Raw genomic sequence first — 17,039 nt, 5'->3', positions numbered from 1 at the left:
GAAACCAAAATCACCAACCAAGTGAGCACTAGATTCAAAATCACACCGAAAAATCAAAGTAAAGTAAGTTGGATTCAGGTCTGGTGAACGTGAGGGCCAGTCAACGGCATCAGTGCCTTCATCATCCAGGAAATGCCTACACACTCTGAGCACATGATGCCGGGCATTGTGCTGCACGAGGAGGAACCCAGGGCCCACTGCACCAGCGTTAGCTCTCTCAGTGGCTCTGACGATTTCACCCCAGTACCTAACAGCAGTCAGTGTACCATTGGCTAGCACAAAGAGGTCTGTGCGACCCTCCAAGGGTATGCCTCCCCAGATCATCACTGACCCACCGCCAAACAGGTCATGCTGGGTGATGTTGCAGGCAGCATAACGTTCACCAAGATGTCTCCAGACTCTTTCACGTCTTTCATATGTGCTCAGTGTGAAGCTGCTCTCATCTGTGAAAAGAACAGGGCACAAATGGTGTACCTGCCAATTCTGGTGTTCTCTGGCGAATGCCAATCGAGTACGGTGCTGGGCTGTGAGCACAGATCCCACTAGAGGACATCTGGCCCTCATGCCACCCTCATGCAGTGTCTTTCTGACAGTTTAGTCAGAAACATGCACACCTAGCGCGCTGGAGGTCATTTTGTAGGGCTCTGGCAGTGCTCATCCTTTTCCTGCTCACACAAAGGAGCAGATACCAGTCCTGCTGCTGGGTTCATGCCCTTCTACAGCCCTGTGCAGCTGTCCTCGTGTAATGGCCCGTCTCCTTGTATCTCCTCCATGCTCTTGAGACTGTGCTGGGAGACACAGCAAACCTTCTTGTATGGATGTGCCATCCTAAAGAAGCTGGGCTACCTGTGTAACTTGAATGGTACTCCCTCATGCTACCAGGAGTCACGAGGACACTAGCAAAATGCAAAACTAGAGAACAATCAGGGTAAGGAGAGAGCCACTCTATGTGGCCACCACCTGCAAAACCATTCCCTTTTGCACCTGTTGTCACTTTCATTTGCACCCAAACAGTTGACAGTGATTCACAATCGCTTATGTTTCCTAACTTGACAGACTTATATCACTGAAGTTTAACTGACATGATGTTATGCTGTCATAACTGTCAATTGTTCTCTTGCAAGTATTTTTTTGAGCAGTGTATATTTGCGTATGTCCACGGCTGTTGTTTTAGCAACCGAGTGGTTCATCCTCTTCATAGAAGATCTTTGGTACAGTAAGTTACAACTACACTCCGGGGTGTTTGCCGACTTCTTCCAGCTGCAAACTGTTGGGATAAAATTACTTTATAACCCATCAGAAGACAACACAATGGATTTACAGCTTGTACTGAACATACGCCCGTTTTTACAGACCAAGTGTGATCGCGAACAGCGACTTTTCAGCAGTGTTTGCTAACGTTAGCTTCTGTTTCTAGCTTAACCGGTAAACTTGTCAACAATGGAGGATGTTGGCGAAGCCTCCAGCGAGATTCAGACTGTTTCCTCTAATGTTCCCGAAAGACCAAACACAGAACTGAAGAAACTGCTAGTTTTTAAAGTTTACAAGAGGAGGTGGTTTGTTCTGCTGGTGGTGTGTCTGTTAAACTGCTCCAACGCAACGGTGAGTAACTTACCTGACAATATGCAGTAACGTTTGCTTGCCTCAAAAAAATTGACAGCTTCCATCAAATACATATAAGTTAATTCAGTCTCTTATCAAAAAATATGTGTCGTATGGTAGAAAAGCCTCAGAAGATAACTTTTACTCGAAATACTTTGAAGTATGGAAGCCCAATTCTGCCAAAAAACACCGCAAATCACGATAAATCAAAAGTCAGATTCGTGACTTTCTATTAATGCCAAATTCAGACCGCACAAAGCAAAGCTAAAAATGACCGACTCTACAGATGTGGAGTGTTTGGTGTGACATCTGTGTTTGGTCCCGTGTAGTGTGTCACACTGCAAGATGATGCACCTGAGCTGCAAAGGTTTTTTGTTATATAAACACATTTGAACATGATTGGTATTGGAGGGGGGTGAAATATGCACTCTGGTTTACCTGTAATTTAACCAACCGTTCTGGAAAGCATTTTAGCCATCTGGAAACTAGAAGATATGGTCTGTGAGGAAAATGGACATTCAGCAGGACAAAGCCAAAACACGAACATGAAACCCATGTTGATATAATTCTTATCTCTGTTGTCCATATATGTCCATAAATCTGCTTAGCAATCATAGAAAAAAAGACACTCTGAGAAAAGTAATCCATTGATAGCTGTCTGTACATTTATGGGTACACTGCAATCAGAAAACGCTTCATTTGGCATACTTTTAAAGGTGGCAATTTCCCAAAATGTAAACAAACAGAGGCCAAATAAGCCTGTAGTTTGCATGTTTCCATCTGTTAGATTAGGCTTGCAGCTCTTTCCATGGAAAAAAACTCCCAAGATCCACTAAAATACAAGGACATTAATGCATTCATTTGTCATCATTTTGCTGAGGTGGACCCCTGCATCCCAAGATAAACTCCAATTATGAATTAAGAAAATGCTGTTTTAGTAGTACAGAAACATGCCAAATCATGGAAAAATTACACATTCAAAGCCATGGGACCTTTAAAAAAATGTCCATGCTAAGCGCTCTTTCTATTTCTGCACAAAATAGAAACTGCAACTTTAGGTGCTTCCTTCCTTTTCCTTCTTAGATATGTGACCAGATAAATGACATTTGGTACACCCTTTATCTATTCCTAGGGGATGCTGTCATTGTAAAGCTGAGTGTGCCTGTAGGCAAGTGTGCCTGTTTTAGTCATGCAAACTGAGGCCTCCCTCACCTATTTCCAGCTCCCATGGGACTTGTCCTCTCTGTGGGAGCTATTGTTTCCGTGGGGCTGGTGTTCCCACTCACAAAGGATGCTCAGCTGGCGGAGAGTCATTCATGATGTGGCAAATAACAGCTGATGAGCCAGTTAAGACATCAATCTGTCTGACATTAGCAGCCCTACTGAGGGTTCAGGGTGTGATTTACAAAAACCTGTGGTGGGCTGTTCATTGTTGCCTTGGAAATTGATTTAGCATGAATTTTGAGAACCGTACTAACATTGTATGTTGGTGTTCAACCACACAAAGTGTCACGGTCATGTGGGAAGACTAGACATGAAAAACCAGATATTTCTGTTGAGATAAATAAAAATAAAACACCAATTAAGCTACTTCCCATCAGGGTTGGGTATAAAATATCAATTATTTTTCGGTGCCAACCAAATTATGTATCTTTAGCACAGAGTACCAGAAACTGGTATCAAATTTCTTGTGATTGCCCATTCTTCTATATCTGACATTTCCTGATTTTAAATAATAAATTAGCAACTTTTAGACAGTATTTATTTAGGCAATGTATGGTTGCTTTGTGTAAAGACAAAATCACAACAACAGTTATCTGACAGCGCTTTTCATAAAAGAGCAGATCTAGACCGTACTCTGTGATGATATTTACAGAAGCCCAACAGTTCCCACCAAGCGCAGCACTAAGACAAGATTAAACACTGATGTGTGAGACGTTTGGCTTTATTTTTATTATATTCCTAAATGTGAGATGTTTTACAATACTGAAACCCAAGTATTGCATTGTCACATGCATCACACAGTGAAAACTTTTTTGAAGAAGTGTGTGAATCTGCAGCAAAGAACCTGTCTCCTTTGGTTTTTAGCCTAGACCTTGGAATGGTTAGTACCAGAGAATCTCACTCTGCGTCCTGGCTTTGACTTGAAAGATTATGTCTTGAAGCAGAAAACTCAATAATCGGATCGGAGTTAAACACATTCTTATGCCTGTACGTGGCCAGAAAATCAGGTTTCTCCTGCAGAAATGTAGCTGTGTTCACTGGTTTCTCTAATCCCTTACCCAATTACAGAACCAGGGATCTTGTTAACATGGTGTTTAAGAGATAAGGTTACTACCGCAATCACACGGTAATCTGGTTACTTAAGAGCATGTGAATGCACAGTTGTATGTCTCTTACCCATGCGAAAAGAGACATTCGTATCATCCATTGCATGCTGCGATAGGCTGCACCTCCGGAGAACCCAAAAAGTGAAAACATAGGTGATTTGTGATCAGGTCAGATTCTAGGTTGCTGGGGGAAATCTGTGGCCTGTGCTACGAAGGGAGTTCAACCTACTCAGAGTTAACTCGGTTTGACAAACTCTGACCGCCTACACTGGTGTTAATCAGTACTACAACGGTGAATAAGATGTTGGTGTTATTGCATGAAAGGGGCACAGTTTTTCTGCAACGGTGCATGCTCCGTATATTCCCCAGAAGAATGCACGTTAATGGTGTCAGGATATGAAGAGTTTAAAGACATGTTAACGGGAGGCATGTTGGCATCGCATTGAGTAAATTTGTAATTATCTTCACAGTATTCTTGTTTGTTTCTCTGTTTGGTATTTATGGAGTCTTTTATGTGTAGACCTAATATAATTAAGATGATAGGTACTGCACATAAGGTCCATTGTAATAATTGCAATGCAATGGAGCCAACGTTGAGGGGTAATAATCTGAGGGGAAAAAATGAATTTCCAAGATTAATCTACAAGTAAAAAACTTATTCTCTGACATTATAGTCACACATTTACACAGAAAAACTTCACTTTGCAAAGCTGCAACATCACACGCACCTCTTCAGTGTATTATGCATGCAGTGGAAAGTTATATTAAACTTCGCAATTGAAATTAGCAAAGAAGAAATACTTGAGTTTAGCCCACAATCACTAGATTATTCACCTTAGAGACTTGGATTGGTCGTATTCACAAGAGTGATTTAGATTTTTTGTGACTTTAATTTCAGGGATTTTCTGAGTTTTGTTTGTGTACATTTGACACTTTCATCTAGGATTTTTTTTAACCCCTACCCTGGCTCCGTATTTTTTGGACACGTAAAATAGTCAATCTACATATATGAATACACTTAGGATAATTCAGTTATAGCCTACAGAAACCGGCCTGTTAATTAATTAAGATCTTCTCCCTAAAATCACAGAGGCTGCAGGGTTCGCTGTATGAGCATAATGCTGTTGTGTTAAGAACAACTTCATTTCAGCTGCAACCTCAGTGGAACAAGTCAGGATGAAATCTTAAAATATTTTATGAAGTGGTGTGTAGCCTGCTTCATATCGTTAACACTGAGTACAGATGTGGTGTGTAGGTATACAGGGTAACCTTGAGTTAACCACGAACAGAACCTGCTTGGAACAGTTTAGAGATGCAGCGTAAATTGCCGTGGCAACAGACCTTGATTAACACCTATCCACCTTTCGTAGTACGGGTTAATCGGGAAGTTTCACCCGACGTCACAACACAGGAGTGATGCTGTGATCCAATATCCAAATGTGTCTGTAGATAAGTTCAAACTCAGTACTTTTAATAACAAGCATGCCTTAATTGTATTGTGTTTTTCAAAATGTGTTGCTGTGATGACCTTCACCAGTTTACACCAAAATCCTCTATACATTTAATTCAATTATAAACATAACCCAAGTGGTGATATTAACATCTTTTACTTAACTAAAAGTAGCAACACCACAATGAAAAATAATCTCAGTCCTGCTTTCAAAATAGTAAAAGTAAATGTAGGCTACATGTGTGTGAACTGCTAAACATATTTAAAGAATCAAATATAAAAGTACTCCTTGTGCAACATTGTCCCCATTCAGAGTGCTATATTTATTCTATTATTGGAAAATTAGTACTGATTCATTAATGAGTATGTGTAAGTTCCATTTTAATTTCATAGAGCTAACACCTTAAACTGTTTGGGTAGTTGAATCTATAGCAATGTATATTTTATAAATAATAATAATTAGAATATTCAAATAATTAAAATCTTTCATATATCATATATTGATCTGAGAAGTAACTAGTAACAATAGCTGTGAAATACACTCACCTAAAGGATTATTAGGAACACCTGTTCAATTTCTCATTAATGCAATTATCTAATCAACCAATCACATGGCAGTTGCTTCAATGCATTTAGGGGTGTGGTCCTGGTCAAGACAATCTCCTGAACTCCAAACTGAATGTCAGAATGGGAAAGAAAGGTGATTTAAGCAATTTTGAGCGTGGCATGGTTGTTGGTGCCAGACGGGCCGGTCTGAGTATTTCACAATCTGCTCAGTTACTGGGATTTTCACGCACAACCATTTCTAGGGTTTACAAAGAATGGTGTGAAAAGGGAAAAACATCCAGTATGCATCAGTCCTGTGGGCGAAAATGCCTCGTTGATGCTAGAGGTCAGAGGAGAATGGGCCGACCGATTCAAGCTGATAGAAGAGCAACTTTGACTGAAATAACCACTCGTTACAACCGAGGTATGCAGCAAAGCATTTGTGAAGCCAGAACATGCACAACCTTGAGGCGGATGGGCTACAACAGCAGAAGACCCCACCGGGTACCACCCATCTCCACTACAAATAGGAAAAAGAAAATGTTGCCTGGTCTGATGAGTCTCGATTTCTGTTGAGACATTCAGATGGTAGAGTCAGAATTTGGTCGTAAACAGAATGAGAACATGGATCCATCATGCCTTGTTACCACTGTGCAGGCTGCTGGTGGTGGTGTAATGGTGTGGGGGATGTTTTCTTGGCACACTTTAGGCCCCTTAGTGCCAATTGGGCATCGTTTAAATGCCACGGCCTACCTGAGCATTGTTTCTGACCACGTCCATCCCTTTATGGCCACCATGTACCCATCCTCTGATGGCTACTTCCAGCAGGATAATGCACCATGTCACAAAGCTCAAATCATTTCAAATTGGTTTCTTGAACATGACAATGAGTTCACTGTAATAAAATGGCCCCCACAGTCACCAGATCTCAACCCAATAGAGCATCTTTGGGATGTGGTGGAACGGGAGCTTCGTGCCCTGGATCTGCATCCCACAAATCTCCATCAACTGCAAGATGCTATCCCATCAATATGGGCCAACATTTCTAAAGAATGCTTTCAGCACCTTGTTGAATCAATGCCACGTAGAATTAAGGCAGTTCTGAAGGCGAAAGGGGGTCAAACACAGTATTAGTATGGTGTTCCTAATAAGCCTTTAGGTGAGTGTAGATGTAGTGTCAACTAAAAAGTACAATAATTCCCTCTAAAATGTAGTAAAAAGTCTAAAGCAACATGATCATAAAATTAAAAAACTCATGTAAATTGCAAAGAATTTTCTTTTTCTGGGAGAAATCTTTTCACCTTCTCAGCAGCGTTTCACGACAGTGTTGTCGCTTTTCCCAGTTTGTTCAGTAGCATGAAAATGGCATGGCGTGTACGTTAAGTGGTGTCATAAGACAGGTCGGAATAAACCATAATAAGCATTTCTCTCTCACATGAGCTGAGTAAGTCTTGTCATTTCCTCCTAATGTGTACAGGTCACATGGTATCAAGATACTAAGGGAAATCTGATCACTTAAAACGCACAGTGCAACTGGTTTTGTAGGTTTAACCACTAAGAAAATGTAACTAGATAAACTGTTGTTAATATGTTATGTTAACAGCAGTTTTGGAGTTGAAACCATGGCGTTTTACATTGCAAAGATTTGTGAGTTTGATCAGTTATATTATCAAATATTAACACACTCAATATGAGGATTAATTAATGTACACATGACCAAAAAGTGTGAAAGAATAAAAGACTGTCGTGATCCTTTCATCTGTTATTTACAGCATACTTTTAACATGATGGAAACAGTAGCAGAGTGTGTGTGCGTGTGTGTGTATGGGTGGATGAGAGTCAAATTGTAAAGCACTTTTGGATAAAAGCGCGAAGTAAATGAATGTTTTGATGTCGCCAACTTTGTCATCAGTTACATTTACTTATTTTTCTTCTTTAATATATTTTCTTATCATGTGTGTTATTGTTGAGTTGGTAAAATAAGCCCCAATTTGAAAATATATTTGTAATTCCTGAAATTTGGACTTCCTAGATTAAGCTTTTGCGGGATGCTGGTGTTGTAACATTTTTGTATTTAGAAAGTGAACCCATTATTTCATATTTAAAGACGCCATCCCAAATGATAATCTTTGTTAGATTTATTAGACAATAATTGTCACAGAAAATTGGTATCTTATATTCATATCGTAATCCTAAAGGAATGATCTAGTACTCACTTACCATTTTTAATATGTTTTTCTCACATCTGAAGAATAACTTTAGCAATATTTCATAATCGGTTATATTTTCACAAATTAACATCAGCAATCATTTTGTAAGAGTAGATGTCACTTTTTTTTTTTAAAGACATACAGACCAAATCTTTTAATAAATCTTCTCATGTGTCTTCCCATAGATATGGCTGACCTTTGCACCAGTAGCGGACGAGTCTGCCCAGTATCTGAATGTCACTCTCAACGAAATCAACTGGTTGTCACTGGTCTACATGGTGGTGGCGATACCGCTCAGCTTTGGGACCTCATGGATGCTGGACACCTTCGGGCTACGCATCACGGTACAAACCTCACCAGGGGGATCTTGTGTAATTTGTCTTGTAGGCTATAGCCGTTATACTTGATACAGTATAATGGAACTACGTTTTCCAGGAAACTAGATGGTACCCTACTGTTCCTTTTTGTTTTGTTTTATTTTTATTGTGAGATCTCTGTCTTTAGTGACAGTTTCAGTTTGAGCCAATTCAAACAGAGGAGTCTGGCGTTTGTTTGGTATTACGACAACACAAATCTGTAACTAAGGACTGGCAAATTGTTTTACAAGTCCAGGAGGAGAAGATATTAATATTCTAAAATATTATTTGTGTCTGCCGAAAGGCTTCAGATGGATGCAGAGAGAAAACAGACTGGACATGTAAATGACTAAAAGAATTTTGTTTATTGTTTCAGCATGCTCAAAACGTTTTTACTTACTACAAGTTGGTGCTAACGAATATGATACTAAACTTAAACATATTTTTTTACAAAATATTAGGACAATAACTGCGTAGAGAAAGAAATGCAATGAATATTGCTCTGTAGTTTGTATAGGATCTATTTGATGTGATACTAGAACCTGTACATTTTTTACTATTCTGATTTGCAGATTGATACACATATAAGCGAATCAAACCTCGTAAAACTTTATCCATTGTAAATACTTTGAGTCTAAGAGGCGAGGAGCGACAGCCGCCATGGCCAAACTGACAAAGACAAGAGCATCGCCTACAGAAACTCCATGAACTGAAAACCAAAGGAAAAAAAGAACACTTCTTGATTCACAGGCAATCTTTGAGAAATGCTGTGCAGAAACATAACAGGAATTCGCTCTTAGCACCAAAAATGGAGGGATAGAGTGTAGATTACTACTTAAGTCTGTTAGCATTTTGACGTTTCACCCTTCTTTCAGCTGATTCTGGGATCCTGGTTGAACATGATTGGAGCCCTGTTGCGCTCCTGCGGGACACTGCCGATGGAGGGTTTTAAAGTCCAGTACCCTGTAGTGTTTATGGGTCAGACCCTTGGTGCCCTGGCTCAGCCCCTCATCATTTTCACCCCCACCAAGCTGGCATCTCTGTGGTTCCCTGAACACCAGCGCACCACAGCTAACATGATCGCCTCTATGTGTGAGTGATTTACTTTTTATTATTACTGTGAGCTGGGTGTGAAACTGTCCTTTAAATGTCCTAAAGCTATTTTAGATAACATTGTTGGAGCGTCAAAGATGGTGAAATAAAAACACCTTCACCTCCATCATCAGAGGTCCTTTCCTTTTATGAAACAGTACATGCGGCTAGTTGAAGTATGATAGCAGCTTGTGTATTTGTGGTAAAATTGGTCTAAACCTCAGTAGAAATATGCACACTGACATGTAGACTCTTGTCAAAAAGGAATGTGCTGGGAATACTATGTATATTTTTATTCAGCCCTTGTGTATAAAAGAAAAAAATGCTTAGCTTAGCTAAATGCTTTTAATTTTAATTTCAAAGTTGGCCGTAATGAATCAGGTTGTCTAAAACACAATCTAAATATAAAATATTTTTTACATGTTTATAGTTTTAGTCATTGCCTTGTGTCTAGGTTTTCTGCTCTGTGTAACAATGGTAAGTAGGAAGTGGGTCAGTTTCAGCTCGTGCTGTAAAGCGCAGGGAAGCACTCTTATGTGTGCAGAGCAAAATGAGGGATGTATCCAGAGATAAATAATCAGCATAAAACAATTTGTTTTAGTTGTATTTTTTACTTACAGATAAGAACTTGTGTAAGCGTAGTGAGACTGCACGGATTTGTAATGTTAGACAGAAAACCACAATAACCCTCATTTACACTTCACTTTTCTTTCCTCAGCCAATCCCCTAGGTGTCCTCCTCCCTAACATCATATCTCCCTTGATGGTTGAAAAACCTGCACAAATTCCTGGCCTGGTGAGTTGAACTAAGGAAATATCTTCAAATCCACCGATGAGCAATCTGGTCAGTTTTCCGTTTTACTGTTATAATGTTGATCAATAGTTGGATGAACGTTTCCAACATTAACGGGGCCAGTTGTAGTATAATACTTTTTTTCCCGCTTAGATTTTTTATTAATCTTTTACGTGTTAAATAATTGTTGTACAGACACTTAGTCAGGTTAACAGTACAGTTGACAGATGAATTAAGCTACTGTACTGGTGGACTTTGGAACTGATGTGCACCAGTGGAAGATGGATTAAAGCATTCACTGCACCATGACATGTGTAAATATATACAGTTTTGAATACATAACAAAGTGCTTACAGCACATTTTTAAAGTCGGGGATCTTGGAAAAACTGGGGGCCTTAGGGGGCAAATAAACCTCCTTTTCTCCCCCCATGTTTTCTGTCAGTGTCTACTGTGAACCGGCTAGGCAAAAATTAAAAAAAAAATCTGAACAAATAAACATTTCCACAGGGCATTGTGGAATTGCAGCTGATACAGAAAACTGCAACAGCTGTGCGTGCCTGTGGCCCCGGCCACCTCACCTGCTAATGATGATAAATTGTCTTTGATTTAAGGTGCTAACATCCATTTATCATCACATTATGTGTGTTTCATCACTCCTCTAGCTGCTTGCCTATGCGGTCCCGGCATGCTTCATCTGTTTCCTAGCAACAGTGGGGATACGGAGCAGCGCCCCTCCGACGCCGCCGTCGGCCGGTGCTGAGTCGTCCGGCTCTGAGCCGTTCATACAGGGGGTCAAACTGGTAAGCACACAGGAGGGTAGAAAAGACAAACATTCAGGCAGACGACAACATAATACAGGCATGGGGCGGCTGTGGCTCGGAGGTGGAGCTTGTCGCCCACTAATTGGAAGATCGGTGGTTCGACCCAGTCTGCATGTCGAAGTGTCCTTGAGCAAGATACTGAACCCCAAATTGCTTCCCAAGGCTGTGCCGTCAGTGTGTGTGAATGATTAGTTTCTTTCTGATGAGCAGCTGGCACCTTGCATGGTGGCCTGTGTGTGTAAATGTAGTGTAAAGCACTTTGACTGGTTTAGGGACTAGAACGGTGCTATGCAAGCAGATATGCATTTAAAAAAAAACTAATTCTATAAAGTCAGTCCTTCATGCAGAGCCACTGTTAAACCACCAAATCACAAACTGAGGCTGCCACAGAGAGGACCTTCACATCCTCCTCTATTACCTGATTACCTTTAACCTCAACATTATTGTCACTACGGTGAAACACACAGATCTGAACAGAGGATGCACTAGAAATATGTAGACGACACATAAACCCACTCATCAACCTACACCAAGTGACAGCAAAATAAAACCTGGGTGCTCATATTATGTTCTCTTTTGTGCTGATACTTGTTCCCTCGTTGCGTGATGTTGCTGCACTGACCTTACCCATGAGTTTTCTCTTACAAATCCTTTTGTCTGTTTCGTCTGTAGTTACTGAGGAACAAAGCCTACCTCATCCTGCTGCTGTGCTTCGGTTCGGGCATTGCTGTTTTCACCTGCTTCTCAACACTGCTGGAGCAGATCATGTGTGTGCAAGGATACACCAATGTAAGTACACTGGAGGATAAGACACCGTATTGATTTCCATGGGCAACAATTAGGTATTAACTGGACCAGTTAGTATCAAATGAGCAATAAAAGCAGATTTGATATTTTCATGGATCTACAGTCTAAAAGCATTACACAGTGAGGAATTGTGTGTTAAAAATTGGGAAGAAAACATATGGATCAATAAATAAATAAATTATTCACTACACAATAACTATTCACACAAAGCAAGGACTCAAAAGTGATTAATTTATCAGTGACGGAATAAAAAGAAAAGAAAACAAACCCTGATCTTGTACACACTGGATGCAGTGTGTTTTTAAAGCACACTTTAATAATACTCACATGCTAAATAAACCTACAAAATCTCATTGCTGCAGGACTTCGCTGGTGTTTGTGGCGCTCTCTTCATCGTGTTTGGCATTGTTGGCGCCGGCGCTCTTGGTCTCTATGTCGACAAGACCAAGAAGTTCATCGAAGCCACAAAGATCAACATGAGCTTCACTGCTCTCGCATGCATCGCCTTCTCAGTGGTGAGAACACAAGACAGGAATAGTTTACAGCTCAACACCTGCTTGTATATCTAGTTTATTTAAAGGAGAGTGTCCTGCCACTACTCTTGAATGATTTATCAAGGTTGTGAAAAGAGAATCAAAGGAGGAGTTTGAGAAGGTTATTAGTTAATTTGCTCTGAACATTTAGCATGTTTTTTAAGTTTTGTAACTTAAGTACTGTCACATTATAAATGTACAGAAATTAACATGTGAAAATAGAATCTACTGCTACATAAAGAAAACATAAACTTCTGAAAGCTGACGTTGTTTCCCCAGACAGAGGTTTACGGTATAAGTATGCAATGTGCAATAAGTGCAGTGTGCAATGTGTACAAATGTTGATGGTGAACAAACTATTGGGATGGGAACAGTCACAGTGTTTGATGTACAAACACTCTTAAGATGTTTTTGTTTATCAATGTGTTTTGACAGTTAACTGTATTTTACTACGCTGCAAAAGCAACAGTTCAATGAAGTGCAGCATAAATACAATCATCATAAGGGGTTACCCAGAGGACAGCACTTCTTTTCACTTCCATTATAGTCCTAATCCTAGATTTATATACAGTAGAGATACCTTAACAATGTTTTAAAGTAAAGACACTATAAATTTAAAGAAAAATAATCTACTCTGATATCTAAGTAGTTAGTGTTGAATAGGTAGGTTCAGTGTTGAAGGTAGAATTTATTGTCATTCTCTCCATGTAACGTAGGCAGTATTCAGGGGAACAAGACGACATGCTTTCAGTGTTCTGGTGTATACTATAAGGAAACAAAAAAGGATATACATGGTGTTAGATTTAGAAACGGTGGCAGCTCACATGTCTATTAGAAGAAGTGTTGATGATCATCTGTATCTACTTGAATGCTTGGAATATTACAAACACTTATTACAACATACATTGTCTAATATTACAGGGGTGTTTGCTGTATTTATTGTTGGTGCTTCTTGCTCTCTTTCTGAGCTTAATTCAGTCAAACACTGTTCTTTGTCATTTGGATTTTTCCGTTGATGTACTGCTTATTTAAACTAACCAGCTCTTCTGTTCATTTCTTTATTACAAACCAACTGTAAATGTAAAAAGCTACCAGACATTGACTGGTTACAATAGCAAACGGAAAGCTGGATCACTCTTGTCAATAAGATTGAGCAGTTTATTAGACACTTGTTGTATCTATTATGTGTATTTATTTATGATGTCATGGTTGGGTAGGAATGGTACACAGAGATAGAGCACTTCTTAACAAATCTTTTTTTCGTAAAACTTTAAGCTAAATTTGATGCTCATAATTTTGTTTCAAAGATGTTTTTCCTGCCTTGTTGATATTCTGATATCCTTCTATCTGCTCTCCTCCTCTCAGGTGTGTCTGATGCGGGAGCAGAAAGTCGCCATGGCTGCCGTCTGCTCTCTTTTTGGCTTCTTTGGTTTCTCCATTTACCCTGTGGCCATGGAGCTGTCTGTGGAGTGTTCGTATCCGGTCGGAGAAGCCACATCAGCCGGACTCATCTTCATCTCGGGGTATTACTCTCTGAGCACACACATTTTATATTATATAATTGATTTTAACCTGTTTTATTTCATATTTAAAATAGACACTGATGACTTCCTGGACTTCATCTGATGGATAGTTAGTCATGTTTCTTTGTGATCTTTTCCAGACAGATTCAGTCTGTTCTCTACATAATCCTCCTTCAGGCTTTAACCACACCCCTCGCGGAATCTCCTCTGTCAACCTGCGGGAATTCAGTCCTGAGCTGGAGAGGTAGGTCACATGATGTTCCAGCGGTGGGAATCTAACCTGCAGTTCATTTATGGGGGAAAAAAGTTTATGACTTTTAGTACTTGTAATACTGGTGATGCAAGTGTGCTGTCAAGTCCCCACTAAACTCTTTAAGCTGTTTGATTTGGTTGATTTAAACTCTTTTTCATCCTTCCTTTCATCTGATACTGTGCAACAGTATAATAAACAATAACTTAACTGTGAAAAAGAACTACAAGACGAACGAGCGAAGTAGCAATATTTACAGCATTTCATTAATAAAAAACAATCATCAGCTGTATCTGAGCACATATAACGAATGAATTCTATCATATGCTATTATTTATTTATTATATGTATAAACTTGGACTTTTGGGGATGTTGAGTAACTGGGAGCTAAAGTTGTATCGTAATTTGGACATTTCTCGCCCTCAGTGCCCATGTTGGTAATGGCAGGATTGTGCAGTTTGTTTACCTGCTGCTTCGTGATCTTCTTCCACACGCGATACAGACGGCTGGAGGCTGAGGAACAAGCAACCTACAGGACTAAACAAAGCACCGGTTCGGCGACCAATGAGCATTAGCTGGCGCTTTAATCCAAATGCTTACATTTGCTATATATATATGTCAGAGGCCGCTCACCTCTGGAGCAACTAAGAGTTAAGTGACTCAGGTGCACATTGGTTGATATCGCAGTGGGAATTGAACCAGATCTCCCACAACAAAGACGTGTCTTATCCACTGCTCCATCGCCACCCATAAACATCGCACCTACAGTTTGTTTTGGTAACCTCAGATTCATGTGTATCTGCTGCTGATCATGTGTATTTAAAATATTTTGCATTCTCACTAGGTCTTGAGATGAGATGTACCGGTAATAGGAGAGAAAATGAAGACCAAAAACATACACAAACCTGCTATGGAACAATGTACATTTTCACATGTAGATTCTCAAACAATTACTGTAGGTCTCACCGCTCTGACATTTTAGCTCACGGCAAAGGAGGCTGTGTATCCACATTCCTTCAAAATAGCAAATCTACTTACGCTGCATTGTTTTGTTGTTCCCAGCATTACATTCAGCAAGACTCAAAAGACAGCATTTTGTGTGGCTGCTTTGAATTCTTGTCTATTTCCTGCCACTTTCCAAAGAACTGTGTATTATTTTTGACTCAGGGACTGACAGCCAGATTCAAAGTAGTTCATCATTTTACAACACATAGTTGTATAATAAGATGGTTATAAGTTGTAGTTCCCTCTATGCTACGCACAAAAACAAACGTTATATACCAAACTTATATAGATTAGAGTGTTGGATAAATAATAAATCATAGGACTATTTTAAATAGTGAATGAATTTAGGAGTGTCACTGCAGGAGGGTGCTTTGCACACAGCCCTGAGGAGATCTGGTGTTGAACACTAGATGACGTTTACTGTTGTTGTTTTAGCATTTAAACATTTTCTGACTTCACTGGAGCTGCTTGAAATAACTCCTTTCATTGTCACATCATCGCAGACACGTCTGTATCCCATCCTATTGTACTAAAACAACTATAAAAGACACTATTTACTAACATACTTGGGATGAAATCTATTAACTGTCATTAGGGTTTCTGAAGGTCTCTAAATGTGTTGATTTGAAACTTGACTACCTGGAATTGAAACCAGATGGTTTCCTGTTTGTTAACTGTGTCTATTATTATTGTTCCACTAATCATCGTCTGTGTTATTTGACGTGTCCCCTAATCAACAAATAGCATTTAATTACTTATTAATGTCTTAAGTTTGTAAAAATCCTTCCATCATAAGGACTGTAGACACTGTAAAACAGGTGTGAAGGATGCTGAAGCCTTATAGATGGAGACAGTTGTGGGATCTGTGCAATAAAGGGAATAAATTCAGTACTGACACATTTTATACTCTGTCAAAATAAAGTGGTGTGCCTGGTGCAAGTGAAGGCCCTGTATGTGGCAGGTAGGAATGACACATTAGTGTTCAACAGCGTACTGAATGTGTTCTGCTTATTGAAGACACCAAATCAGTTGAGTTTGTACTTAAATTAAAGGTGACATGGGATTTTTTTAAACTTCTTCCTCTAATCAAGGCCAATAATAGTTGTTTTGTAGAGGTAATATTTGATATTTTGTTAAAGATTTAAAAAACTTGTTAACTGACTTCCTTCTCACTGAGTGTGTTTCTAAAGGCCAAGACTGCATTAATGACAGTTTCTGCAATATTTTGTATTTCAGTGCCTTAAAATATCAATAAAATGTTACCTCAAGTTCCTTTCCCCTGAGTGTGATTGTTGCCATGGGGGGAGAGTCTTTAATACAGCGTCATAAAATACTAAAAACTCAAACTAGACTTTTAGCCCACTTCTTTTCACAGCATTTATCAGAACAGAAGCAAAACTACAGGTGTAACTTATAACATTGAAGATATCTCTGTTCCAGTAGTATGTCCTGCCACTTAATTATATCCCAGCACTGACACAACTGAAGTGAATGGAGACGTCAGCTGTGCTTTTCCAGGCATAGATTAGGGAACCTTGTTGACACACTGCACCCTTTAAATTAAGACACAATTCGCACATTTTTGAGCAACTGTGCAAATAAGTTTCATGACTAAAATTAGCTGTTCATGAAGCCCTTTTCAGGGACATTTTTTAATTCATCTTAATGCTACACTGTCTTACATTACATATTTTAAGCTTTCTGCTACTACATATACATAT

The 17,039-nt window shown here is 39.5% G+C and overlaps 2 protein-coding genes across 2 annotated transcripts in view; one reads left to right on the top strand and one right to left on the bottom strand.

Moving 5' to 3' along the window:
* The window catches only part of LOC123958342 (polycomb group RING finger protein 3), a 67,005-nt gene extending 65,241 nt beyond the window's left edge, over positions 1-1,764 (bottom strand). Inside the window, exon 1 of the mRNA XM_046031662.1 lies at positions 1,616-1,764. The gene's annotated coding sequence lies outside the window, so the exon portion shown is untranslated. The remainder of the gene's footprint in view (positions 1-1,615) is intronic.
* On the top strand, positions 1,231-16,586 carry slc49a3 (solute carrier family 49 member 3). Its single transcript, XM_046031660.1, has 10 exons — positions 1,231-1,602; positions 8,324-8,482; positions 9,370-9,586; positions 10,305-10,381; positions 11,042-11,179; positions 11,873-11,989; positions 12,370-12,522; positions 13,906-14,063; positions 14,204-14,307; positions 14,740-16,586. Exons 1-10 carry the CDS (start codon positions 1,441-1,443, stop codon positions 14,886-14,888), a joined length of 1,434 nt encoding a protein of 477 aa, XP_045887616.1. The 5' UTR covers positions 1,231-1,440; the 3' UTR covers positions 14,889-16,586.
* Positions 16,587-17,039: the final 453 nt, after the last annotated feature.

The sequence above is a fragment of the Micropterus dolomieu genome, linkage group LG19 (assembly GCF_021292245.1).
Source record: "Micropterus dolomieu isolate WLL.071019.BEF.003 ecotype Adirondacks linkage group LG19, ASM2129224v1, whole genome shotgun sequence".
NCBI classification, from domain to species: Eukaryota; Metazoa; Chordata; class Actinopteri; order Centrarchiformes; family Centrarchidae; genus Micropterus; species Micropterus dolomieu.
The sequence above is the reverse complement of the archived record's forward strand: the minus strand, read 5'-3'. Positions and strand labels throughout refer to the sequence as shown.